General features: G+C 41.5%; 1 protein-coding gene across 5 annotated transcripts in view; it reads right to left on the minus strand.

Moving 5' to 3' along the window:
• Nucleotides 1–27,977, minus strand: part of ADGB (androglobin) — a 222,810-nt gene that overhangs the window by 161,346 nt on the left and 33,487 nt on the right. For 3 of the 5 annotated variants that reach the window (XM_039532468.1, XM_039532471.1, XM_039532472.1), the window contains exons 2-5: nucleotides 23,433–23,592; nucleotides 14,364–14,456; nucleotides 8,385–8,456; nucleotides 3,771–3,980 (exon numbers count right to left, since the gene is read on the minus strand). In XM_039532468.1, coding sequence (XP_039388402.1) covers nucleotides 3,771–3,980; nucleotides 8,385–8,456; nucleotides 14,364–14,456; nucleotides 23,433–23,592 — 535 coding nt within the window. Of the gene's footprint in view, nucleotides 1–3,770; nucleotides 3,981–8,384; nucleotides 8,457–14,363; nucleotides 14,457–23,432; nucleotides 23,593–24,018; nucleotides 24,063–27,977 lie in introns of those variants that run through there. The other 2 variants (XM_039532469.1, XM_039532470.1) reach the window with 2 other exon arrangements.

The following is a 27,977-nucleotide window of genomic DNA, read 5'->3' on the forward strand; positions in this document are numbered from 1 at the left end:
ACCCAGCTTTAAAATATTTTTGAATTTTCAGATTGTAGGAATGTGACTGGTTTTTATTTGACTGGAATGGAAATATGTCCTCAATCAGCTAGGGAAAAAAAGTGTATGTAGTTTTGGTCAGTTATTTATTTTGCTTTAAATAGTGTGTGTGTGGGGGGGGTTCATTTTCTTTGCGTGTGCAAATGGCTAATTTTAAAATATAATACAGTACATTCTCTGATTTAAAGTAATTAGCTATTAGTATTATTTAACCAATAATTTTTTTCAGATGTTTGCATTTATTGTTATTTGTTAATATTATTAGTATAATTTTATTTTTTGTCTTACATATTTTTCTTATTGATTTTCTGTGAATAAATGTTGCATCAGTGAGCTGCCATAGATGAAGTTTAAAACCAATCTGTCTGTATATATTTTTTTATTCTCCTTTTGAGGATAACAGATAAAATGCACACTTAAATGCATATTGTTAAAAAATAAATGTGTCCCCCCACAAGATGTATAGCGCAGCCCTATCCGCCGCCCCCAATTTTCTATCTTGTCCACCTCAGTCCCCCTCTCCCCTCACTGGGAAGAGGACAGCATTGCCTCTGGCGTAGCATCTGTGGGCTGTGCAGTGATGAGGAAGAAACTGTGGCCTAATAAGCTAAAGAATTTGCAAGAAGCAAAAGGAGCCTTGTACCATAAGATGCTAGTTCAATGAAGTGCCAAGCTCTAATAGTTGGGCACTTTATCCAATAAAATGAGAAATGCTATGAGCAGGTGCCTGCAGATCTGTGCAGGATGGAGGGCTACTGCAATAGGTCCTGTTAAATCTTTACCTAAGAAGAGGAGGCAGGAAAGGTATTAAAATATAAATAAGCTTGGAAGTTGGGAGCTTTTACAATTAAAACTGGGTTGTTTTCCATGTTGAAAGCTTTAATAGCATAACATTTCTCAATCCAGACATATTAGCAGCATAAAGAAATGGTTGCATAAGGAAGGGCCTAACAAGTGCCTATTACATGGAAGTTTGTTCCTGTCCTCCAGCAGAGAAGCATTAACAATCACAACTAACAGAAGACTCAACTTTGTTTGAATTCAACTCAATCCAATTATCTCTTGGATCCTAACCTGTCTTGTTCTCTCCCTCTTCCCCTCTCTCTCTATTGTTAATTGCTCTCTTCCCTTTAGCTTTTTTCTCTGAATTCATGAATACTGTTATTTCACACATCCTAAAGAAACATTCACTTGACCATACAGTACTTTCTTTCCTCTCGCAGTTTCCCCCTCCCCCTCTCATTTTCACCCTCCCTTTTAACTTTAAGCGCATTGGGTGGTCTATTCCCTGGGCCTTTTCTTCCTCTTTCAGCTCCCTCCTTGATCTGCCTCAGTCCTATATACTGTACTAAAACTCTGCTTGCAAGAGTCACTAGCAATCTCTTCCTTGCCAAATCTAAGAGCCTCTTCTCCAAACACATTTTCTTGATCCCTCTACTGCATTCCTAATGTTGACCAACCACTTGGGCTTCCATCACTGTGTTCTTTCCCGTTTCTCCTCTTAACTTGCTGACCTTTCCCTTTTGGCAGATCATCTTTTTTCTTCTCTTACTCTGTTTGTGTTAACCAAAGATTTGTTCTTGGTCTCCTTTCTCTCACTGCGCTTGACTTTAGTTGATGTTCTCTGCTCTCATTGTCTCACAACATATACTCCCAGCCTTTTCAGACAGGAATTGTCTCTTCATTGTGTGTGAGTAGTGCCTCGTAAGTGGGGCACAGAATCCCTGACTGGGATCTCCACCAGCTGAAACTGCATTATAAGTAAGTCATCTCATCATCTCTGATCTAATGACTCTGAAACCCACCTTTGTCTGGATATTTATCTCGTTCAGTCTTATTCATCTCTCCTCATGGATATCCCATGGTTTTCTTAAATTAAAACTTCTAATCTTTCTTCTCAAGTCCTCTCCCCATCATCCTACCCATAACTCAAACTCAGAATCTTGGAGTTATTGACTTTTTTTTTCTTTCTTTCTTAATACTCAGATCTTGCCATTTCTCTCTAAAATTTCTAAAATCTGTTTTTTCCTTTTCATTTTCTCTGCTAACACACACTGGCTCACATCACAGTTCTCCCCTCTCCCCGAGAATTCCGTAGCCTCCTCCTTTACCACATCTTTTCCACATTCAGCAGCTAAAACAGTCTTCCTTTCCTGTTGCTTTATAAGTGTCGTGACATGGTCAGAGTCCATTTTTTGGCTCCGTCTCTTTCCAAATTAAGTTCAAGAGCCTCATCCTCACTTTTAACGCTATTCCTAAATCTGCCCCATCTACATCTTACTTCCCATTGCTCCACTCCTTTCCCCACTTCTCATAGTTTGTTGGTCTTGGTATCTTTTCCTCACATGCATGACTTCCTACTTCGTTTTCCATTGTCCCAGCATCTGAAGTGATATCAGTCTTGTACCAGGCCAAGCATCATCATTCTCTTGATCTAATTCCTCCCCAAAACTCAATTCTTTTGCCTTGATTTCTTCTAGTGACTTCCATACCTATTGTGTACTCCACCTTCCCCATCCACTTGGCCTAGCTCTCTCAGTATTTTGAAAATTAAAATTTCTATGATTCATTTGAAATGTCATTCGTTTATTTTTTCCTTCCTTACTCCTTTGCCTGATTATCTTCAATTTTAGTGATACATCTATTGAAATCTAATATGCAAGTTTGGGATTTTAACTTTCATCCAGCCCTAGTAAAGTTGAAAATAGTCCCAACAGCTGTTTAAAAACAATAAATTGAGCTTCTTAGACATCTTAGAGAAAAACCTTATACTTAATCCTAGTACACCAGGGGTTTGGTCTAGTTTAGTCTGAATCTACTGCAAATTTGCATCGAATCTCAATATTAAACCATTCAAACCACAAGACCAGAAGATGTTTGCATAATGTCTCATAGATTTAAATACTTCCTTTAAAACTCCAGTTACCACTTCTTGTACTGAATGAGAATTTCCACTTACTTTGTTCATGTACCTATGTGTGATACTAAGATGTTGTGTGGAGGTTTTTGTTTTTTGTTAACACAATGGATCTCCAAGCTGTTCTTAGATTAAAACAAAAGTGTACATGGGTTAAATCAATTTTGAAAAAAAAACAAATAACTCAGCAATATCAAAATAAAGTTTCACCCACACCACCAGAAGGTACAGTTGCAACATAGGAATTAAAGCCTGTCAAAGTAGGCTCTGCCAATTTCAAGTTTCTACTCCAAACCACTGAGGTACTAGTGCTGTTCAAAATGGATCACTTAAACAATAATGTAAAAAAATACATTTTTACCACTCTTTGTGTGTAGTGAGTTTGAGTAAATCCAAAAATTTCAGTGTGAAGGCAAAAAGGGTTGCAAAGTTCTAAGCATGTGAAAAGCCCTTTAAACAGATGCAACATTAGCTACACACTTCTTCTCTACTGTATACACAAACTGCACATATTTATTTTTCAGTAGTGCCTAGATAAATATAATTTCCTAACAAGCAATAAAATACTCCAGATAGTGTGTTTCTAAACAATTACTGCACATCTGGCTAATGATATAGGATTTCATAACTCTTAACTCTTAAATTGTACAAATACAATTCATTTTTATATTGACAGTTTAACAATTTTACCACTACAAAACATTTTTTTCAAAAAAGCAAAATATTTATCCTGATAAAGATAATACAGTATATTCATATTAATGGCATAAGCATACAGATATAACATTTTATATAACTGAAAGCAGTCACTTACCATCCAGTAAAGTTTCACCACATATTTTCCATAGCTATTATACAGTGGCATGTGTCCCTTAATAGCCTTGCATAAGGCATATATATGCTCCCATGGCTTCCAAGAGAATATAGATGTTTCGTTTGTGTTGGTTTTACCCTCATTAGTTAATACGTTCACATTATATATCCTCCAGACTGCACAAATTTCACTTATTATCCATCTCATCAGCTGAAATCACAGAAATTTTTTAAAAAAAAGTTTTTAGTTTTTCACATTGCACATTTTAGGGAAAAAAAATCAAATGAAGTTAAATTATATTAGTCAGAAAATGCAAAACAATTCCAAATGCTAATGGGAAAGCAAGTATCATAGAAGAGTGCATTAAAATTAATTGATTGCAAGATTTGCTTTTATCAGCACAAATATTCCATAATACGTGACATTTAGCTGTATGTAGAGATCTACAAAGCTTTATGAAAATGGGAACTGCTAATAGACATTGTATTAATTAACACATGCCATCAATAGCACATCTGATGTCACAGTAGTGTTGTTTCATGAAAGGTATGGGTGGGAGACCTGTCAAGTGAAGCTGGCAGGGTCTAATGATAAGACTGCAAACACAAAACTACTCTTACTTTGTACATATCGTGCCTAAGAGAATGCATTCATTATAGTGCAGTTACATTTTTTACATTTAGTATTTGCTGCATTTTTTATTTTTTAAAGAAAAGAACATTTCCATAATCAAACATTCTACCAAGAAATAGAATATACTCTTCACTAACCAACCATGATTCACCAACAATGAGAGCTACAAGAACTGGCACTAATCACAGGAGAAGTGGTCTGAGAACTTTTCAGAAATCTGTATGCTGACTGATTTATGAGCAGGTAATGGATTATATAGTGCACCAATGATCAAAAGTATACACTTGACCTTTAGTGGTAAGGAAGTTTTTCCTTATTATGCAAGACATATGTCTATTTTTATGTGTTTAAAGGTTAACTAGTTAAGTGACTTGGGAAGCTAACCCCTCTTTTATTTATTTTACTCAGGCCTGGTCTACACTACGAGTTTATACCGAATTTAGCAGCGTTAAACTAATTTAACCCTGCACACAATGAGGCCCTTTATATCGATATAAAGGGCTCTTTAAACTGGTTTCTGTACTCCTCCTCCCTGACGAGAGGAGTAGCGCTGAAATCGGTATTGCCATGTCGGATTAGGGTTAGTGTGGCCGCATATCGACGGTATTGGCCTCCGGGCGGTATCCCACAGTGCACCATTGTGACCGCTCTGGAAAGCGATCTGAACTCGGATGCACTGGCCAGGTAGACAGGAAAAGCCCCGCGAACTTTTGAATTTCATTTCTTGTTTGCCCAGCGTGGAGCTCTGATCAGCATGGGTGGTGATGCAGTCCCAAATCCAAAAAGAGCTCCAGCATGGTCCGTACGGGAGATACTGGATCTGATCGCTGTACAGGGAGACAAATCTGTTGTATCAGAGCTCTGTTACAGAAGACAAAATGACAAAGCATTTGAAAAAATCTCCAGGCTATGATAGACAGAGGCCACAGCAAGGACTCAGCACAGTGCTGCGTGAGAAGCGTAACGGAAAGCCAAAGAATCAAATGGACGCTCATGGAGGGAGGGAGGGGGTACTGAGGACTCCAGCTATCCCACAGTCCCTGCAGTCTCCGAAAAGCATTTGCATTCTTGGCTGGGCTCCAAATGCCTGAAAGGTCAAAAACATTTTCCTGGGTGTTTCAGGGTGTATGTCGTCAATTTACACCCTTCCCCCCCCCCCCCGAAAGGGAAAAAATCGTTTCTCGCCTTTTTTCAATGTCACCCTATGTCTAATACATGCTGCTGGTAGATGGGGTGCTGCAGTGCTAAACAGCAGCATCCTCTCCCCTCCCTTCCCCTCCCCAGTGGCAGACGGTACGGTACAAAAGGACTGGTATCCATCCTCGTCATCATCCTGTGAGTGCTCCTGGCCGGCCTCGGTGAGGTCGGCCGGGGGCGCCTGGGTAAAAATAGGAATGACTCCTGGTCATTCCCAGCAGATGGTGAAGAACGGCTGGTAACCGTCCTCATCATAGCAACTGGGGGCTGAGCTCCATCAGCCCCCCCCTCCCCCATCATGTCTAAATAAAAGATTCTGTACTGCCTGGACTATCATAGCAGCTGGAGGCTTCCTCTCCCTCATTTTATCTCATTAAAAAGTCTGTGTTTCTTATTCCTGCATCACACAAATGGGGGGACACTGCCACGGTAGCCCAGGAGGGTTGGGGGAGGAGGGAAGCAACGGGTGGGGTTGTTGCAGGGGCACCCCCTAGAATGGCATGCAGCTCATCATTTCTGCAGGATCTCTGGGGCTCTGACACAGAGCGGCTGTGCTCTCTGGTTCTCTAGTACACTTGCCCCATATTCTAGGCTGGACTGACTCTATTTTTAGACAAAACATAGGAAGGGAATGACCCGGGGAGTTATTCCCATTTTTGCCTATGCGCCCCCGGCCGACCTCAGCGAGCCAGCCAGGAGCACCCATTATAGCAACAGATGGTACAGAACGACTGATAACCGTCATCTCATCTCCAATTTACAATGGCATGGCAGACGGTGCAATATGACTGGTAACCGTCTCTGCTATCTTGCAAAGGCAAATGAATGCTGCTGTGTAGCAGTGCAGTACCGCGTCTGTCAGCAGCATCCAGTACACATACGGTGACAGTGACAAAAGGCAAAACGGGCTCCATGATTGCCATGCTATGGCGTCTGCCAGGGCAATCCAGGGAAAAAGGGCGCGAAATGATTGCCTGCCGTTGCTTTCCCAGAGGAAGGATTGAGTGACAACATTTACCCAGAATCACCCGCGACACTGTTTTTCCATTGGGATCTCAACCCAGAATTCCAATGGGCAGGGGAGACTGCGGGAACTATGGGATAGCTAAGGGATAGCTACCCACAGTGCAACGCTCCGGAAAAATCGACGCTAGCCTCAGTACATGGACGCACACCACCGAATTAATGTGCTTAGCATGGCCGCATGCACTCGACTTTATACAATCTGTTTTACAAAACCGGTTTATGTAAAATCGGAATAATTCCGTAATGTAGACATACCCTTGAATATAGTATATAAGCAGTTCAACAGGAATATCCATATATTAAAGCTGGCTCTTTTATAAGACAGTTTCCTTGCCCTACAGAGATGTTGATTAATGTGCAAAGTAATAAATGAAATATTAAATAATTTAAATTTTACATATGTACATATTCCCATTTGTATTAATATTTCAATCTTTTGTGTTGTCCAATTTAAAGTTAGTAGCTTTTGTTTTGGGGTTCCCACTTCCCTAATCCCAATTAGAGAGAGGCTCAACCAAAATCCTATGGTCCAGCTCCAGATCCAACTTCACAGCTCAAGCATTGTCTTCTAACAATCAAGCACCCTAACTCTGAAAAAGTTAATATCTGGATCCAAATTTCAAAGCTGCAAGTTCAGGAGTGTTTGGATCTGATGCTACAGTTCAGACCCATCTCTAACCAAAATCCAAAATTCTTAGCTGTTCTCTGAAAATAGAAATATAAGACTATCATCCCTTTATAAAAGGAGAGATTAGTGTTTGGCAGTTTTCCCTGCTGATTCACCTCTGTGTTCTTTTTAAGAAAGTGAGGCATCCCAGATAATGTATTGTAATTTTGTAACATGAATAACAGTTTGGTAGGATCTGAAACCACCAATTCACCCCGTATACTTATTTCAAACTGTGCTTCAAACAACAGCCCTTAATATGAGAGCCATTAAGTCATACAGCTTCTTCTATATTTGAAGCCTAAGTATTTGTATTTTGCCCTGTTTTACCAAAGAAAAAATGAAAGACACGTAATTTATTTTGAAATCAGACATTAGATTCATTCCCATTCTCCTCCACCTCCCGCACAATGTTAGCGATAAGATATGAAAAATAATATTTGTTCCTGTAATGGATATTGTTTATACTTAGTATAATGTAAAAAAATTAACTCATTTTAAAACATCTAAATATTTTCCAAAATAATCATGTTGCTATACTCCGCTCTTTAAAGAGCATGTCCTTTACTTACATTTATAGTCTGCCACACAGACTTGGAAGGCTCATACTAACCAGTAGCTAAATGCATTCCTACACTTGGCCTCTTTTCTATATAATGAATATTGTAAAGCAAAATTATAAAAGATTTTTCAGCACTTTTAGATTCCATACTTCTTTCGTGGAGGTGAACTTACCCTAAAGTTAAGGATCTTTACTTCCTTTTGTAAATAATAGTTTCCTTTTAGCATTAACAACATTAATTTTCCATGCAAGTATTAATAAACCTTATTCATAACCTGCACTGTCACTTTAAAAACACTGATTACTGTTGATCAGCCGTTCACTGTCTCTGTATTTATTCAGTTTCTAAGAATGATAATCCTTCATTATTAAACCTGTTTGATCCTGATATGAGACTATCTATCATTTCCCCCGCAACCCACTGACAGGATTTACTATACTTAATTTCTCCTGTTGATGGTCTATTTATACCACTAATGTTGAGGGATCAGTCCTTGTTATGACATGAGCTATCACATTTACTACATACCTCACTACCAAGTAAGTGTTCATTTGCTGAAAAAAGGTCAAACCAGTTTTCGTTTTTCACTACTACAGGAACCTGAAAGAGAAGAGGTTTTAGTTGAAAGCCTGTACCTATATTCACTGAAAAGAATAAAGGTCCATGAAAAAAATATATGAGCACAATATTGTACAAATACTAGAAATGCCAGTCATCAGCTAAAAGGATGCCAGACCTGCAAATTCCCTTACTGCTTCAATATTTGTTAATGGGGGAGGGGGGTGAAAAAGTAAAAACACAGAAGGTGTTCAAAATTTAATTAATCATTAAGTTGTATTGGGAACTTAGTTAACAAGTGATAATAAGCAAAAGTTTTCTGTGTCTCGATGGACAAACATTAACGATAACAGATTTGCTCCTTTCACTGCACAACATTCAAATACAACTTTAAGGACAACTGAAAATGAAATTTAGGGGTTCACATTAGGGCTTAGTGGTTTTTAGTTCTTTTATGACAGACAAAATAACCATGTCATGAAATGAACTGCCTCATTCAGCACAAGTGGAAATGGCTGTCTGTGAAAGAAATATAGTAGAATATAATACACTACAGATGCTGAAAAATAGGATGTAAATGCACTGACAGTCCTGCAAGGAGAAGACTGTTTAGATCATACCTGGGTCTAGCAAGTGTCTCACTTTTATGATTATCAGATTCACTCAAGATATTTTATTAAAAAGATGGTACAACATAGTTATTTTCCACTCAACATACTAAAAAGCATTTTGAATCATTTGGCTCTAAGGTATTTGTTGTTTTGTAATTTTGTTTTTAAAAACAAATCTTCAAGACCACTCCTGTTTCCAATAAAGTCACTGAATTTTGCCACAGTATTCAAAGGGAATTTATTTGTATAAATGTAACACAATAGTTTACAAAGATACAGGCATAAATACATGCTGATGATCTGCTTAACAGACTGTCATTTTGATTTCTGTTCATTTTATAATTTATCCTTTGTCAAAATATCCTCTCAGAGCAATATGATTTACAAATGATTACACTTATTGTTTTCTATAACAATACTAAGATCCACAAGACGGCTCAATATCAAATTGACTTGAGATACTGGTGGTATCCCTCTAAACTTAACAACATTGCAATTAAATAAAAAATACCAGTTTTGTACCATATACTGGACAGATGCTGTAAATGCTGTTTTAATGACAATTAGTCTAGAACCAATGTCTCCTCTGAGAAATATATGGAAAAATGGTTTGCTTTCTTGTAGTTTATTGTGTTTTTACATATTCGAGCATCATTAAGTTGATTACTAGTAATCACTTGATGAACTGAGATTTTTATTAGATGCTTTACTATACGACTTCAAAAACTTTACTGCAGTGTATAGCAAGTGACAAGAGATTTGTGTTAATGTCATTGTTGCAATACGAAGAATATTTTTCTATAGTGAAAGATTAGTGCAGGGATCGGCAACTTTTGGCACGCAGCCCACCAGGGTAAGCCACCTGGCAGGACGGGGGCCAGTTTGTTTACCTGCACGTCCGCAGGTTCGACCAATCACAGCTCCCACTGGCTGCAGTTCGCTGCTCCAGGCCAATAGGGGCTGCGGTTAGCGGCGTGGGCCAAGGGATGTGCTGGCCACCGCTTCCCATGGCCAGCACATCCCTTGGCCCGCGCCGCTTCCTGCAGCCCACATTGGCCTGGAGAGGCGAACCGTGGCTAGTGGGAGCTGTGATTGGCCAAACCTGCGGACGTGGCAAGTAAACAAACTGGCCCGGCATGCCAGGGGGCTTACCCTGGTGGGCCACGTGCCAAAGGTTGCCGATCCCTGGATTAGCGGATAGTTCTAAAATAGACAAACAACATTTGTTCCTTCCTGTTTGAGGCCTGGCTCTTCACTTTCTATCAGCTGTGCAAATATTTTAAAGTTTCCTAAGAATGAGTTAAACAGTGTGTAGCATGTTCCTTACTACTTCCATCCCACAGAGTTCTCAAGAATTATTTGAAGAAACACCTTCTATTTCAGCAGCTGTTTCATCTCCATTTATTCACAACTTAAAACTTCACACTGTATCATAAGACAACTGCATTTTTTCCCAAAGGGTGACTCTTCACTAATGTTCTTTCTCCAAACAGAGAGAGTGAGTGAGAGAGAGAGTGTGTGTGTGTGTGTGTGTGTGTGTGTGTGTGTGTCAGATTATGGCAACAAGAGTTCAAGCCAAACATAATTATATTTTTTTAAAATAATCAGTAACTCAATTCTGACCTCAATCTTTAATGCTCCAATGAGAAACATATGCAATCTAGGCTAAAAATGACCTGACATAAATGTAGACTTCACCAAGACACTAACAGGAAAGTTAGTTTAAAAAAAAGGGGGGGGGGGCACTATCCCCCGTGCTTACAACCAGAACGTGCATTTGTTTATTTTAGGGCAATCTGGCAATAACAGATAGAAGCATTGCAGTGGAAGTCTTTGGAAACAAACAAAACCACTTTTATTTCTGATCAGCTGCTTGAATCTTTTCTTACTACTTTACATATCCTTGTTCACCATATCCTTTTCTGTTTCTGCCACATTTAACACTAACTACATCATTTTAACTGTTTTTCATCACTTGGTGTTTATAATGATTTTATTAATATCTATAGCGTTTATAATAATTTTAGCAACTTGGCACTAAATTAAGGAGATTAAAACCAAAACAAGAGTTGATCAAATACTAAACAAATTAAATACTTTATTCATTGGACTCTGAAGACGGATGTTATAGTTGAAGGATTTTATATACATATAGTTTATGTTTCTGGCTGCCATATCATTTGCCCCAGTCCTTTAGCTATCACAACTCACTTTATGTATTTTGGCAGCATTTATAATGCAATCTTTTGCTCTTGTGAATTTCCACCCCCACTCTCCCATTAAAAATTTAAACTTGAAACACACTTACTGCATATTTAATAAAAAATGAAACTGACAAGCTGACACAAGTAAAACTGACAAGACTGAAAAGCTAGAGAGGTAGGGAAAGTGCTTTAAGAACCTTCAGGTTTCAAATGGAATAAAAAGGGAATAGGATAGTTTTAAATTTAAACAGCAGCAACAGATTTTCAGAGTTGAAGAGCACTTCACCTGTGACATGGCAAGCAGATTATTCATTTCTTGTTTTGGTTTCTATTTAAAAGCAGCTGAAAATTAAATAAAGTTGTGCACAAATAAAAAACATTACTGGATATTAGCCAGCCAAATATTGTCAAAGATACGGACATGTTATGTAGGCAGTTCAAAGAAGTGGGATGTCTGAAATGGGAGACCAAGGATGATAATATATTATGGGTACATTCATAATCTTCATATCTGCATGGCAGATTTCTACTTCAATGTTCTGCCCAAATAAAACCACAGTCTGAACAGCACATGTGAGAGAATCAGGATCAGGCCCTCTGGACCCACTGATACTTTCCCAAAACCTTTTCACATTCTTAAAAGGGAGAGAAAATACACTTCTTGTCTTTGCAGAGAATCAAGAAGGCATATCTCCCTGCAAGTTTAACATATGGAGACCTGTAGGAAAAAAATTGGAGTTTTGTGAATTTACAAGAGCAGGCAAGTAGTTCTATTTATGCAGTTAACCCCTTCTGCTCACTGGTGACATGGCTGGACAGCACTGGAAACAGGGAGGTTCTTCTCTTCATAACTTTGCCCCTGTGCACCAGTTGTCCTGAGATAATTCTTTGTCCTGAGAATTTGCTAGACTGACAGGCTGCATTTCTTCCTCAAATGTAACTTTCAATTTTTTTATGGTCACATGGGTGCGATGTTCTGACTTGGGTTCCCTAAGACTTGCTAATAAAAAGAAACCACCTTTCTGTTGTCTGGTAGCATGTGAACATTACTACCCTGGTGGGAACATGCAATACAGGAAGTCATGGAATACAGGAGAGATTCCAGAACACTGGAAAAGGGAAAATATAGTGCCCATCTATAAAAAGGGAAATAAGGACAACCCGGGGAATTACCAACCAGTCAGATTAACTTCTGTACCCGGAAAGATAATGGAGCAAATTAAGCAATCAATCAATTTGCAAACATCTACAAGATAATAAGGTGATAAGTAACAGTCAGCATGGATTTGTCAAGAACAAATCATGTCAAACCAACCTGATAGCCTTCTTTGAAAGGGTAACAAGCCTTGTGGATGGGGGCAGAGGAGGCGGGAGAGCAGAAGATGTGGTATATCTTAACTTTAGTAAAGCTTTTGATATGGTCTCGCATGACCTTCTCATACACAAATGAGGGAAATACCTAGATGGAGCTACTATAAGGCAGGTGCATAACCGGTTAGAAAACCATTCCCAGAGAGTAGTTATCAGTGCTTCACAGTCATGCTGGAGGGGCATAAGTGGGGTACCTCAAAAATCAGTTCTGGGTCCAGTTCTGTTCAATATCTTCAGCAATGATTTAGATAATGGCATACAGAGTACACTTATAAAGTTTACCAAGCTGGAAGGGGTTGCAAGTGCTTTGAAGGATAGGATTAAAATTCCAAATGATCTGGACAAACTGGAGAAGTGGTCTGAAGTAAAGAGGATGAAATTCAATAAGGACAAATGCAAAGTACTCCATTTAGGAAGGAACAATCAGTTGCACACATACAAAATGGGAAATGACTGCCTAGGAAGGAGTACCATGGAAAGGGATTTGAGGGTCATAGTGGACCACAAGCTAAATATGAGTCAACAGTATAACACTATTGCAAAAAAAGCAAACATCATTCTGGGATGTATTAGCAAGAGTGTTGTAAGCAAGGCATGAGAAGTAATTTTTCTACTCTACTCTGTGCTGATTAGGCCTCAACTGGAGTTTTGAGTGCAGTTCTGGGCACATTTCAGGAAAGATGTGGACAAATTGGAGAAAATCCAGAGAAGAGCAACAAAAATGATTAAAGGTCTAGAAAACATGACCTCTGAGGGAAGACTGAGTTTATTTAGTCTGGAGAAGAGAAGACAGAGGGGATACAATAATCATTTTCAAGTACATAAAAGGTTGTTACAAGGAGGAGAAAGAAGAATTGTTCTTCTTAACCTCTGAGGATAGGACAAGAAGCAATGGGCTTAAACTGCAGCAAGGGAGGTTTCGGTTGGACATTAGGAAAAACTTCCTAACGATCAGGGTGGTTAAGCAAGCACTGGAATAAATTGCCTAGGGAGGTTGTGGAATCTCCATCATTGTAGACTTTTAAGAGCAGGTTAGACAAACTCCTGTCAGGAATGGTCTAGATAATACTTAGTCCTGCCATGAGTGCAGGGGATTGGACTAGATGACCTCTCAAGGTCCCTTCCAGTCCTATGATTAAGTTCTAACATGTTTCATCTGTCTCATAAACCATTCTCTGTTTATTGTCTGATGGAGGCACCTCATGCAGACTTTGAGGTACCGGTCTCCAGAATGTCTGCAGCTGACAAGTCTAGAAAAGAGTGCATTTGTAGAGAGAGGCTTGCAGTTCCTTCATTGTAAATTTCTTGTTTTATTTAATTGAGGAAAGGTAGCATATGTCTCTTCCAGAGTAATAGTTGTCTCTTCCCTTGCAAGGATGTGCCAAGCATTTGCAATCCATTAGCCTAGTTGTGGCAAGTTTGAATTCTACCACTCCGGTACCTGTTATAACAATTGTGGCTGCTACTAACACTGCAGTCAATAATCACATTTCAGTTTAGTTTTCTCACGCAGAACAAGCAATGCATATAAAAAGACAATGCAATTGGTTTCATTAGGGCAACTCAGGGAATAAGGTGGAAGACTATGACCCATACGTTTTTTGAGATGTTGTTGAGCATAAGTAGCATACACAAACTTTTGAAGTTTTTGCCCTATGAAATGTGTTTGTCAGAAAAATAGGAAATCAATTTTAACCTAAAGTCTACACCACTATAAGATCTTGTATCTACTCTTCTGTACAGTTAAAATACGTGCTTCTTACCTTATTAGTTAAAAATTCGTGTGGACGTTTCCAGGAATTCACTTTTAAGGAAGGTGGCAATTCAATCTTCCCTTCGGGGTCCTCAAAGACATGCTATATAAAATATACATGTACAAAAATTGAGCAGTTTGTATTAAGTATTCCACTGGATCATCAAGATTTAGAATGCTTCTTTGCTCATGATTAAGGCTAAGATGCTGTCATGCATATTTTTAGTAAAAAAGTCACGGACAGGTCACTGGCAATAAAGAAAAATTCACGGAAGCCCATGACCTATCTGTGACTTTTATTAAAAACATGCATGACAAAATGGGGAGCTTCAGGCTCACCACATAACCTAAGGGAGCCTGGCTTGGAGGTGAAGGGTACCCCCACCGCCTGCAACACCCGCCCATGGCGGCTCCGTGCTCCGGGGCACCCACGGCAGCTGGGAATTCCCAGGAGCCCCGCTGCCTGCAGCGCCCGGGAGTTTGGGGTCTCTCCGCTATCTCGGAGCTCCGGGCACCCCTGCCTCCACCCTGGCTGGGAACTTCCTGCAGGGCACCCCTGCCTCCCTCTGTGGCTGGGAGTTTGAGCCCCCACAGTTCCCAGCTGCCAGAGGACACAGGTGCTGGGGGCTCAAGTCACAGAGGTCTCTGGAAGTCACAGATTCCGTGACCTCCATGACAAAATTGTAGCCCTATTCATGATTATTCACTGGGAAGAAAAATCACACATTATGGCACAATGAAGAGAAAAGATGGTTACTTACCAATAAATAGAGTTCTCAGAATATACTGTGTCTGCAAAATCCATAGTCAAGCACATTAGGTGCTTGACATGGCTAGGAGAAGTGTACTCAACCTGTGTTGTTTTTACTGCCAGAGTAAAATGTGAACATATCTCCCATTTCTTCCTGGAGCCTAAGACTTTCAGATCTTTTATCGCCTCCCATCCAAGACATATTATTTGGATTCCCTATTCTTTTCCGTCTTCCAGGAAGGCTGCCTGAAGGACTCTGTTTGGGCTACTTATTCCGGGAGTAAAGACCACACAGTCTGAGCAACCTCAGACAGCACCATTCTCCCAGTAATTTTTAAACACTTAAAATGCTGATTCATAAAGAACATTTTCGTCTTACAAACTCATTGCTCAAAGGCCAACTGCTTCTTCAGATCTGCCATGAGTAAGTGAAACTGGAAGGGACCTCCTGGGTCATCAAGTTGAGTCTCCTGCTGTCACAGGCAACCCCCATTATGTAATCCCATTCTTAAGATTGTCAAGCTCCATCTTAAAACTAATTGAGTGAATCCTACGCTAAGATGAAAATTATTTTAACAACACTAAACCCAAAGTTTTCTACCTGGGAAGCCTAAAGTTAGACCCCTAAATCCATATTTAGGCAGGGAATTAAACTTGGGGCTGCGCATCTACAACTCTCACTGCAGTCAATCCAAACTATAAGGGCTTGGCTACACTTACAAGTTGCAGCGCTGGTGGAGGCTTTCCAGCGCTGCAATTAACACCCCGTCCACACTTGCAGGGCACAACCAGCGCTGCAACTCCCTGGTTGCAGCGCTGGCTGAAAACCCATCCGGGTTGGGGTATAAGAGTGCAGCGCTGGTGACACCAGCGCTGCTCAGCAGGTGTGGACACTCACCAGCGCTTTACCTGTCCTCCAGGGAATAAGGAGCTATCCCAGAATTCCTGTTCAGCCACTCTGCACATCAGTTTGCACTCTACTGCTCTTGCCTCAGGTGACCCGCCCTTTAAATGCCCCGGGAAATTTAAAAATCTCCTTCCTGTTTGCTGCAGCCAGGTGTGGAGTGCAATCAGTTAATCAGTTACAGGTTACAGGTAACCATGCCTCCACGCCGAGCCCCAGCATGGAGCACAGGTGAATTGCAGGACCTCATCAGTGTTTGGGGTGAGGCGTCTGTTCAGGCACAGCTGCGGGAATTACGATATCTTTGAGCAGATATCAAGGGACATGCTGGATAGGGGCCATCAACGGGACGCACTACAATGCAGGGTGAAAGTTAAAGAGCTGCGGAGTGCCTATTACAAAGCCCGAGAGAATCGCAGATCGGATCCGCCCCCACGACCTGCCGTTTTTACGTGGAGATGGACAACATACTTGGGGGTGACCCCACTGCCAATCCCAGGGTAACGATGGACACTTCTGAGCAGGCTGGGGGACAGGAGGAGGAGGAGGCTGCGGGGGGGGGAGAGGAAACCGCGAGTGAAGCTCCTGGGATGGGGGAAGAAACCGCAGATTCCCTGGAGGCATGCAGCCAGGAGCTCTTCTCAAGCCAGGAGGAAAGTACCCAATCGCAGCAGCAGCCAGCAGTTGCAGAAGGACAGGCAGAGGAGGTGTACCGTAAGCGGCTTTTATTTTCTGGGTGGAAATGTTTCTGGAGAGGAAGGGGGGTTATGGATGCATGCATGGCAGCGTCTAGATGTGGAATAGCCCGTTGATGTGGTCTATCACGTCGCGGTAATCTGCTTCAGTTATCTCAGCAAAAGCTTCATCCAGAGCGTGGGCAATATGCCTGCGCAGGTTTATAGGCAGAGCCACTGTGTCCCTTGTCCCAGTGACGGTGACGCGTCCGCGCCACTCTTCGGCCAGGGGGGGGGGGACCATTTCTGAACACAGGCACGCCGCATAGGGTCCCGGGCGGAATCCACATTGCTCTAAAAGAGCCCCCCGCTGTTCCCTAGTGACTCGCAGTAGGGAAACATCTTCCAGGATTAAGTCCTGTGAAAAATGTTGGGAGACTCTTTAGTGAAGAGATAGGGAGATAAGATCACCCTGCATCTGCATCTTCACTCAACCCCTCTAGCACTCCAGATTACCCGAAGCAACCAGCTCCTCTCACTCAAGCCCCACTCCTCACTCACCATTTCGTGGCTTCTGTTGTGTTTTCCTTTTGGGATAAAGAATGCAAGTGAGAACTTGCAAGTGAGAACTCCTCAGTTTAACAATTCATGTCTGGTGATAGTGGATACAATGCTGGCCGTGTTAAATGTTATCATTTCTGTGTGTACAGTGACCTTGAATGTACTGCCCAGATGTTCAACATCAGAGAGGCTTCAAAATTTGAGTTAAAAATCCCGAAAGAGCAAAGAGGACATGCTGAAAACTGTTCTTCAGCACTCTGCTACAGAGAGAAAAGAATTGAAGGAGTGGCGAGAGAAAGAAAGCAGGACCGCAAGAGAAATGCAGTGGCCAAGAGGAAAAGCACGGAGCGGCTGCTAAGCATCCTGGAGCGCCAAGCGGAGTCTATAGAGTCACTCGTTGCCATGCAAGCAGAGCACTACCGTGCTACTCCCCCACCCGCCCCGTCCTTTGTGCCTTGTGCCCCAATGTCAGCTCCAACCACCTTTCCCCAGCATCCAGGCTCTTACCACCACCAGCTGCCTCCAACACCTGTACGTTCCCCAACCAGCCCTGATACCTACCACCACCCTTACCCTCTGCATTCAACCCCATCACCATGCAGTATATGCACCCTGAAGTGCAGGATTCATTAAACAGCAATCCAGACATGGCATATGCAAACTTGTGACTGTACAGTTCACCAACCCACACCCTTGCCCTCTTGTGTTAATGAAATGTTGTGTGTCTGTCTGTCTGTCAAGGAAGTGTTTTTCTTTTCAATAAAACAATTCTTGGCTTTGAAAACAGTCTTTATTATAGCAGATAGTGAAAGACACCTTAGCCCAGTAAAGAAAGAGGCACTGCAAATCATATTATTATTATGGATAATAGAATAACAGTGTAAGCAGTGCAATTCACTCCCATGCAAGGCAGCAAACATTACTGTTGGCTTTCAGCCTCAAATTCTTCCCTCAAGGCATCCCTAATCCTTGAAGCCCTGTGCTGGGCCTCTCTATTAGCCCTGCTCTCTGGCTGTGCATATTCAGCCTCCAGGACTTGAACCTCGGTGGTCCATGCCTCACTGAATGTTTCACCCTTCCCTTCACAAATATTATGGAGGGTACAGCAAGCGCTTATAACCGGGGATGCTGCTTTCCCCAAGTCTAGCTTCCCATACAAACATCTCCAGCGAGCCTTTAAACGCCCAAAAGCACACTCCACAGTCATTCTGCACCGGCTCAGCCTGTAGTTGAACCGGTCCTTGCTCCTGTCAAGCTTCCCTGTATAGGGTTTCATGAGCCAAGGCAGTAACGGGTATGCGGGTCTCCAAGGATCACAGTGGGCATTTCGACATCCCCTACTGTGATCTTCCTGTCTGGGAAAAAGTCCCTGCCTGCATCTTCCTGAACAGGCCACTGTTCCGAAAGATGCATCATGCACCTTTCCAGGCCAGCCTGTGTAAATGTCAATGAAACGCCCGGTGATCCACAAGCGCCTGGAGAACCATAGAGAAATACCCCTTACGATTAACGTACTCTGATGCCAGGTGGGGGCCAGAATAGGAATATGCGTCCCATCTATCGCCCCTCCACAGTTAGGGAAACCCATTTGTGCAAAGCCATCCACAATGTCCTGCACGCTCCCCAGAGTCACGGTCTTTCTTAGCAGGATGCGATTAATTGCCTTGCAAACTTGCATCAAAACGATTCCCACGGTCGACTTTCCCACACCAAACTGGTTCCCGACCGACCGGTAGCTGTCTGGATTTGCCATCTTCCAGATTGCAATAGCCACCCGCTTTTCCACCGTCAGGGCAGCTCTCAATCTTGTGTCCTTGCGCCGCAGAGTGGGGGCGAGCTCAGCACACAGTCCCATGAAAGTGGCTTTTCTCATACGAAAGTTCTGCAGCCACTGCTCGTCATCCCAGACTTCCATGACGATGTGATCCCACCACTCAGTGCTTGTTTCCCGAGCCCAAAAGCGGCGTTCAACGGTGCTGAGCATTTCCGTGAATGCCGCAAGCACTCTAGTGTCACACGCGGCAGACAAATCCATATTGATATCATCGGCGGACTCCTCACTGTCACTTTGGAGCTGAAGGAATAGCTCGACTGCCAAACGTGTTGTGCTGGTGACACTCATCAGCAGAGTCCTCAGCAGATCGGGCTCCATTTGCCACAGAAATCGCGATTCACAGAGAGTAACAGAAAGACACTCACAATGGCGCCAAACGCTGCCGGAATGAATGCTGGGATGTGAAGCGATGCACCACGGGGCGCTGGCAAACAGGAAGCGGAATGACCCGCACACTTCCTTCCCCTTCCCACAATACTCAGCGCCAAAACGGCGCCAAAACGGGACGAGGTGTTCTGTGGGATAGCTGCCCACAATGCACCTCTCAATACAGCGCTGGAAAGTGCTGCAAGTGTGGCCACACTGCAGCGCTGGTAGCTGTCAGTGTGGCCACACTCCAGCGCTGGCCCTTACACAGCTGCATGAGCAGCGCTGTAACTCCCAGCGCTGCAACTTGTAAGTGTAGCCAAGCCCTAAGTGTTCAGCATCTGAACATCAGGCTGCTAAATCAGGTATCTGGATACAGATTTAGGGGCTAAAAGTTAAGCCACTGAAGTTTAAAACTTTGGTAATAAAAGGAGACATACCAATCTTCTAGAACTGGAATAGACCTTGAAAGGTCATCAAGTCCAGCCCCCTGCCTTCACTAGCAGGACCAATTTTTGCCCCAGATCCCTAAGTGGCCCCCTCAAGGATTGAACTCACAGCCCTGGGTTTAGCAGGCCAATGCTCAAACCACTGAGCTATCCCTCCCCCCTTTGGCCAGCTAATGAACAAGTACCATCTAAGAATAAACTAATACAGGTTATAGGAAGTTTGGATAAATTCATTGTGCAATTAATGATGTGGAAATGATTCTGAGATGGCTCACACTGGTGGAAAAAGAGGTATTGATTAAAGGTACATGGATAGGACCTTAAATACCTTTAGCTGGAATGTTACATCAGTGGGTAGATGTGCAGGTTGTGATACTGTATAAAAAAGGAGATCATCTGCACTATTGTCACCAATGTTACACAAGTGTGATAAATCTTGTAAAAAGTATGCCTTGTAAGGGATCATTAGAAAAATTATAATCTGCTAAGTATTATTATCCTGTTGAAATATATATATGAAATGTGTATATGAAGTTATAAAATGTTACTGTAGGCTTGTTACCAAACGTGTTCCTGGGTAATACCCACAAGACAGATTTACATCAAGACTCGCCAGCCATGTGTTGATGGGCCATTAAGGAGAATCAACTCTTCCAGTCAGCCTCAGAGAGCATGTGGACAATGAAGACCCAATGAACTCAGCAGGGCACGTAGAACATGTGATCATGTTCAAACAAACTCCCTGTTTGAGCCAGTATTTTTCCATGCACATGGACTGGGAATATAAACTGGAGACTGTGACATCCCCTTCTTGCCTCATTCCTGTTCCACATCTCTGGACTGTGATTTCTAACAAAAGGGATGAGAGCTTTGAATAATGGACTGAGGACTCCAATCTTTTGGATATACCAGAGAGACTTGCTGCCAGCTAGCAGATTTAACATCACTGCTATTATCCTGATCTACAGACTCTGAAATCAACTATAATATATATGATTCATTTTAACCATTTAATAATTCTCTTCTCTCTTTTTATATTAATAAACCTTTAGTTTTAGCTTACTGAAGGACTGACTACTAGCGTGGTATTTCGTGAAATCCTGAAGTATGTTCCTGAAGTAAGTGGTTAGCTCCCTGGAGCTGGAGGAACCTAATATAAGTGATTTCTGGTTTTGATAATCATTTATCACAGAAGTCTGTTTTTTCTGGGTTATTCATGAGGGACTAAAGGACCTGACAGGGACTATCTGTGACTTCATAATAACTATAGTATAGTATTTTGGAGGCACACATCAGTTGGGGGTATATGTCCTGTATTGTGGCAGTCTGGCCTGAGACGGGCACTCTTACCTGTGTCCCATACCAGGCAGCATGAAACAGACACTACCTAATGGCTAAGCCATTTTGACATGTTTCAAGGACTGCACGCTACTACAGGGTAATCAGCAGAGACAGTTTCAGGGAGGGAAGACCATGGTGTTTTAAATAATTATCAATTATGGAAAGATATTAGAAGAGCATGAAAAATCATTACTCTGTTTCTCTTTTGCTTAGAAGCTCGATTGTACCAATTTCTTCAATGTAGTAGCCTGTGCCTTAAAACTGGAACAGTAATATGAGAGAAGTAGAAAAGCTTCTAGGGAATACAGACCTTTTCAGACATGGTTATGGTCTGAAAGCTTAAATGAAGCCTAGCAGGCTGGACTGACAGATTGACCAGTGGATACTGTAGTTACTTGTTTGACCAAGTTAGCATAGAGTTCCACAGTGAGGGCTTCTAGGGAATACAGACCTTTTCAGACATGGTTATGGTCTGAAAGCTTAAATGAAGCCTAGCAGGCTGGACTGACAGATTGACCAGTGGATACTGTAGTTACTTGTTTGACCAAGTTAGCATAGAGTTCCACAGTGAGGGCACAGCCTTAAAACTGGAACAGTAATATGAGAGAAGTAGAAAAGCTTCTAGGGAATACAGACCTTTTCAGACATGGTTATGGTCTGAAAGCTTAAATGAAGCCTAGCAGGCTGGACTGACAGATTGACCAGTGGATACTGTAGTTACTTGTTTGACCAAGTTAGCATAGAATTCCACAGTGAGGGCAAAATTCTGTTTTCAGATGTGGACGCAGCTTACAGTGAATTTAACCATATGCAAATGTAAAGGGAGAATTTGGATCTTAAAGATTTGGTTCACAAAAATGGAGGATGGCCTCACATTATGTGAGGGATCAAATAAGAAAAAAATGAAATGTGCCTCTCCCTCTGGACAATCAATGTTCACAAGCAGTCACAGAAGTACTTCAGAGAGAAAGTTATCATCGCGTGGGGTGTGTTTTACCAGTGACCAAAAACTTTTAACATCCTTCTTTCCATATCACGTATATGAAAGAAACAATGAGCAATGCAGCTTGATGCTAGAGGTCTGAACATTCTAAGAAATACACTGAAAGATGCTTAAAGGATAAAGATTTTCAATTATAATTATTTTTATATATTATTTGTATTACAATAGTGTCTGATGCTTCCAACCAAGATTATTATTATAAATTATTTTTTCTCAGTTTTGTTAACCACTGGCTTGTAAATCAGAGCCAAAAAACTGATCCACTTGTATGTGGAAGTTCTTATTGCCACATAATGTGGCTCCACAACTGGCATTTTCACCAGAGCTCAGTCAAGATCAATAGAGCTAGAGTCAAATTAGCTCTATGTCCCCTTTGCACATCCTGCCCCTCTCTGCCCACAGCACTAGGATTGCAGAGACTGATTTAGATGTAGGGCAATTCGTAATTGCCACAGAGAAGAGAAGGGGGGGGGAGACTAGGTCCCCAAACTGGTGTCACCCCATAAGTAAACAGTATTGAAGGGGAACTTCCTCCTCCCCATCCTATAATCCACAAAAGGGGCAGTGCTGGACAGCCATAAAGCATTATTTTAAAGCTAATAATTTATGCAATTGTGTTTATAATCCCTGTAAAGAAACAATATATTAGTTGATCCATTAGGTAAGGGGAATGGGACCAACAAGTAATTATTAACTCAAAGTATGACCAATAACAATTATTTAAGGCTATAAGATTTGTGCAATACTCGGGGAATCATGAGCTCCTAGTAAAGCGTATTTTTCTGTGTTTTACACAAGCATAATTAATAAGTATTTTTCGAGTATTGTTTATACTTTTACAAAGGGCCGTACAGATTCTCTGAAAATGTAAAAGCAATGTGTTTGCTCCCATAAGAAGCAGCAGTTTTAATTATGATCTGAAACATTTCTGCTTTATTTAGTTTGACAACTGTTGCACAAATGACATAGAAAAATTAATGTCTTCCTTTTTAAAATTTGAATGAAAAGAGGCAAAATACATTTAGCTGGACTTGATCTAGGGGGAACCCACTTAAATTTAGGCAATAATTTAAAAGATATGCTGGAGAAATTAACATGTTTATCCGCAACAAATTATTCTGAAGTTAAAGCAAAGCATACACTATTAAATATATGTAGACAAATTAAGCTGGAAAACAGTGTAATATTCAACTTACCAAAACTGGACTCTTTCCAGCTTTATCTTTCTCTTTTCCAACTTTTCCTGCATCCCACTTTTCTGCATTGATATCTGCTTCGTTCCATTCTGGCCAAATGGGAAATTTCCCTTTCTTTGATTCACTAGCAGCACCCACACTGGGTAACACAGCAGCTGGCCTGAAAAGCAACCAACAGCCAATTTAAAGTGAAGATTACATCAGAGAAGAAAGAAAATGTGTACAATAGAAAGATTTTCACAAAGTAATACATTTTCATATCCGATTGTTTTAATTTAACTTAATTAAAAAGTTCAGAGCTACTAATTACAATACCTTTCCTTTCTGAATTCAGAAAAAGTAATATCAAAAGGTCTTTAAAACTACTAGATACAATTCTGTGTAGTAATCCTGCAAAGCATTTAAGCACATGCCATTTTAAAGTACATTAGTAATGCCACTACTAAATGGAGTATGAAATGGAGCCTGCCAGTGGCACAAGGTGCTGAGCTACAGCATGGATGGGATCCGTACCTGTGCTGAACCCAACACAGTGATCCTGCTGTGTGGATCCCTAGTCTTGCCTGATATGGAGAGATACATATACCTGGCTGCCAGGTAGCAGAAACAGTTCATACACATGCAGCTCCACAGGAGTTTGAAGAGTAAAAGGGACATGATGATGACTGGAATCAGGGCATGGCACCTCCTCCCCTATGGATGTGTGATCCAGGAGTGAAGGGGTACATGTTAAAGATGACCTCCACAAATTCCTTTAAACCTACTTGTTGCAAGCATAGGAGCAGCCTATGAGACTGGGACCAGGCAGGGACCTGCTGAAACCTGGCAGCTGCACCACAAGCACCCTGGCCCCGAACATTGAGCATCATGGCCCCAAACACAGACAACCTTGCTGAAGAAGAGGCACGTCTGAGATGTGGACAGCCTACCTCAGTCAGACAGAAAGGTGACCTGAGACAGAATCCACCTCCCTGCATTGTTCTAGAGCCATGTGCTCCCCTGTGATGAGTTCACTGCATCTCTGTGGGGGCTTGTCTCCTTCACATGGGCAGGCTTGAGATCATGTAACATGCAGGGTGCTCTGCACAGGGCTCCACTTGCTCAGCAGCGCTCTGAGATCTGCACAGCAGCAGAATCAAGATCTTAGAGAAGGGCTTTTATACTTCCAGAAGCTTTCAAATAAAGAATATCTTATTTAAATAATCCTTCTAGCTCATAGAGGTTTTTAATATATAATTTCTCAACATTTGTCTAATTCTGATGGTGTGGGTTTAACAAGAAAAAAAAAAGACGGGGCCCCTTCCTTACAACACATTCCTTCTATCTCCTATGAGCAGCAGCAGAGGACCTAGAGCTGTATGTCTGCAGACTCAGGACGACAACACTCTTTTGGTTTACACTTGGAAAGTTATCTTCAAACCATTATTGTAAGTGGTTTGTGTGTGTGTGGCAGTGGTGATTTTTTTAAAAATGAAAGCTGACATTCAGCAGAAACTGAAAATTGCAGGGGCACATATTTGCAAGGGAACTCTTCCCACTTGCTGTGGATGAGTGGACTTTTCAAATCCTCGAATGGGTCATATTCCTCTGCAGCATGGGGCATGGGTCACTTGCTGGAGGATTCTCTGCAGCTTGAGGTCTTCAAACCACAATTTGAGGACTTCAATAACTCAGACATAGGTTAGGGGTTTGTTATAGAAGTGGATGGGTGAGATTCTGTGGCCTGCATTGTGCAGGAGGTCAGACTAGGTGATCATAATGGTCCCTTCTGACCTTAAAGTCTACGAGTCTATATTATATTGGGTGTGTATTTATATTGCTGTGCAAATGATTGATAATAGTATATAAAACAATCAAATTTTGAATTTCAGATCTATAATTTCTTCCTGGGGTTCTGGTGACTATACAAACCACTTAAGCTTTTCCTTTTGTGATTTATTGCATCTCCAGGACCACTTTACACATGTAACAGTTTAGATAATCTGATCATAGCCTCATGATTCAGTTTTGTTTTATATTTTTAATTCTATGGTACATGTTATTGCCTGAATTTTCAGTATAGTGAGCATCTAATTAATTATGACCCAACTCTAATCACATAAATGCTGACTGTACAAATAGGTATTCTTGGAGTATTAGTAGGTGACATCCTTTACTGTTAAACTCTTTACTCTTACCTTCTTATTAGCTGCAAGAACAAGGTGATGTCAAAACTAATGCTCCTTCACTGTTTAATCAAATACTACACTGACACACACTACTAGTAACTCTTCCTGGGAGTTAAATTATAAAAATTCAGTACAATCTGCATGTATATTCTGCTCTGTATATTATAAGGTATAGCCCAAGCCATCTTCACAAACTGGAAGACAGATGTATTCTCTGGAGTGAATCTTCACTTTTCTCTTCTATCTCTATCAAGTATAAAAAGCCTCAGGCATCTCCTCTAAGATATTTGATCTTTCGTTTTCTCTACCACATCTTCTTAACAGAATGTCAAAAGATATTCCATTCTATATTTAATAATACTTAGAGTGCAAGCACAGACATGCAGATACTTAGCAGAATTTTAGTGAATTACCAGAGAGCTACCCCACTTTCAGTTTCTTTACTGAGTTTGCTGTACATACATATATGCACAACAGCAAAGAAGAACAGAATGCCAGCTCTATTAGAGGTTTCGGTATTCATGATGATCATTATTTTTGCTCCTTTCAAAATTGATCTAGGCTAGGTCTACACTTAAAAATGACAATGACCTAGCTATGTAGCTCAGGCCTGTGAAAGATATCAGACCCTGTGTTACATAGCTAAGTCAACCTAAACCCCCTGTGTAGACATAGCTAGGTTGACAGAAGAATATTTCTGTTAACTTAACTGCTGTCTCTCGAAGAGGTGGATTAACTACATCAGCTGATCTCAAACTGTGGGGCAGACTTCTCAAGGGAAGCAAAGGAATGTGTTAAGGGAGGTGCAAGCTATGTGCCTTTATTAATTATTATTATTAAAAAAGAGTTCTGGCTGTCAGCCCCAGGTGGCTGGGGCTCATGCAGAAGGGCCATGCACATCCAGGAGGCACGGATAAAGGGGACAGCCAGAGCCCCACCACCTAGGCTCTCCTTCCCCCTGCCACTCAATCCCTCATGGGAAGGAGCCTAGGCTCAGGCTCTCCACACACATACACACACACCTCACCCAATCCCTCACCTGGAGGTGGTGGGGTTCCAGCTGTCAGCCCAGGGTGGCAGCAGCAGGGCATAAGTAAGGTGGCAAAAGTGATATTCATCAATCTCACTGTTCACATTGCCACCCTTACTTCTGTGCTGCTACCGGCACGGCCCTACCTTCAGAGACAGCACATGGCCAGCAGCCCCTGCTCTCTGCTCTGCCTTCAAAGCTGGGTGGTGGTATATGCACAGGGTTGGGAGCGGTAAATAAATGACTACACACACGCACACACAAAGAAGGGGTGCCTAGTAAAATAAGTTTGAGAACCGCTACATCAATTAAAAAACCCATTTCTGTCAGCATAGGAAGCATCTATGATACAGAAGCACAGCTGCAACACCACAGCTGTGCCACTACCATACAAACATACCCCTAAACAACTCCTTTGCATAGCAAGGTGTCACCACAACACATCCCCTTTTAGCTTGAGGTGGCATTTCAGCAGCTGTGACTCAGTTTCATCCCTCTATCCTTTGGCCTATTGAAGGCATAGGACTATCCTGGCGCTCCATCCCAACTATTTTACTGAAGTCCTAAAATTACACATACAAAAACCAAACCTTCAGACTAGTTCGGCTCATCTGACACCCAATCCATCTCAGGCACACTTTTGACCACCCTTCTATGCCTTAACCCACCCCATGATCCCAGGGCTGGCCCACTCCTTCCCTTACTCAGGAGTTCAAGGACACTCCAACTAAGCCTCTAGCCCACCCCTGGAGAAGCTTATCTGGCCTTTCTCCTTCTCAGACTTCCTTCAGGTATCTTCCTAGAGAGAATATCTCTATTCAGCCTCCTCCCACAACTGGCCTTACCCAACTCCTTATAGACCAACAAGCTCTGTCCTGCCCCAGCTGGGCTTTATTTCTAATTAGTCCAGGTGCAAGTAGGAAGCTTAATTGTCCTCTCAGGCCAATATTAACCTTTTCATGGCATGGGTGGGGTAGACTACTGCATCATGCTTTCACATACACCCAAATTATCAAATAAATACATCAATAAAAATTGTGTGTTCTTATGTTTCCCTATGGATGTATATATTAAATATAAATGAAGTATTTAGCAGTTTAAAAAAATTTAAGGACAACTTGATTGTCTTACAATTTTTAATTTATTTATTTATTTGTCTAAAAGTGTGTGTTGAGTTTTTTTTAAGTATTTATGGACAAGAAAAAGATTAATTCAATAATAAAAAAAATAAAGATATTCAGGAGTCAGTCCCAAAGACAATTTAAAAATTCACATAATTCAAATGTTTAAACATTATTAAATCATCCACCGCTATTTGGGGTGGAAAGAAAGGAATTTAATTAATAT

The sequence above is a fragment of the Mauremys reevesii genome, linkage group 3, assembly GCF_016161935.1.
Source record: "Mauremys reevesii isolate NIE-2019 linkage group 3, ASM1616193v1, whole genome shotgun sequence".
Taxonomy (NCBI): Eukaryota; Metazoa; Chordata; order Testudines; family Geoemydidae; genus Mauremys; species Mauremys reevesii.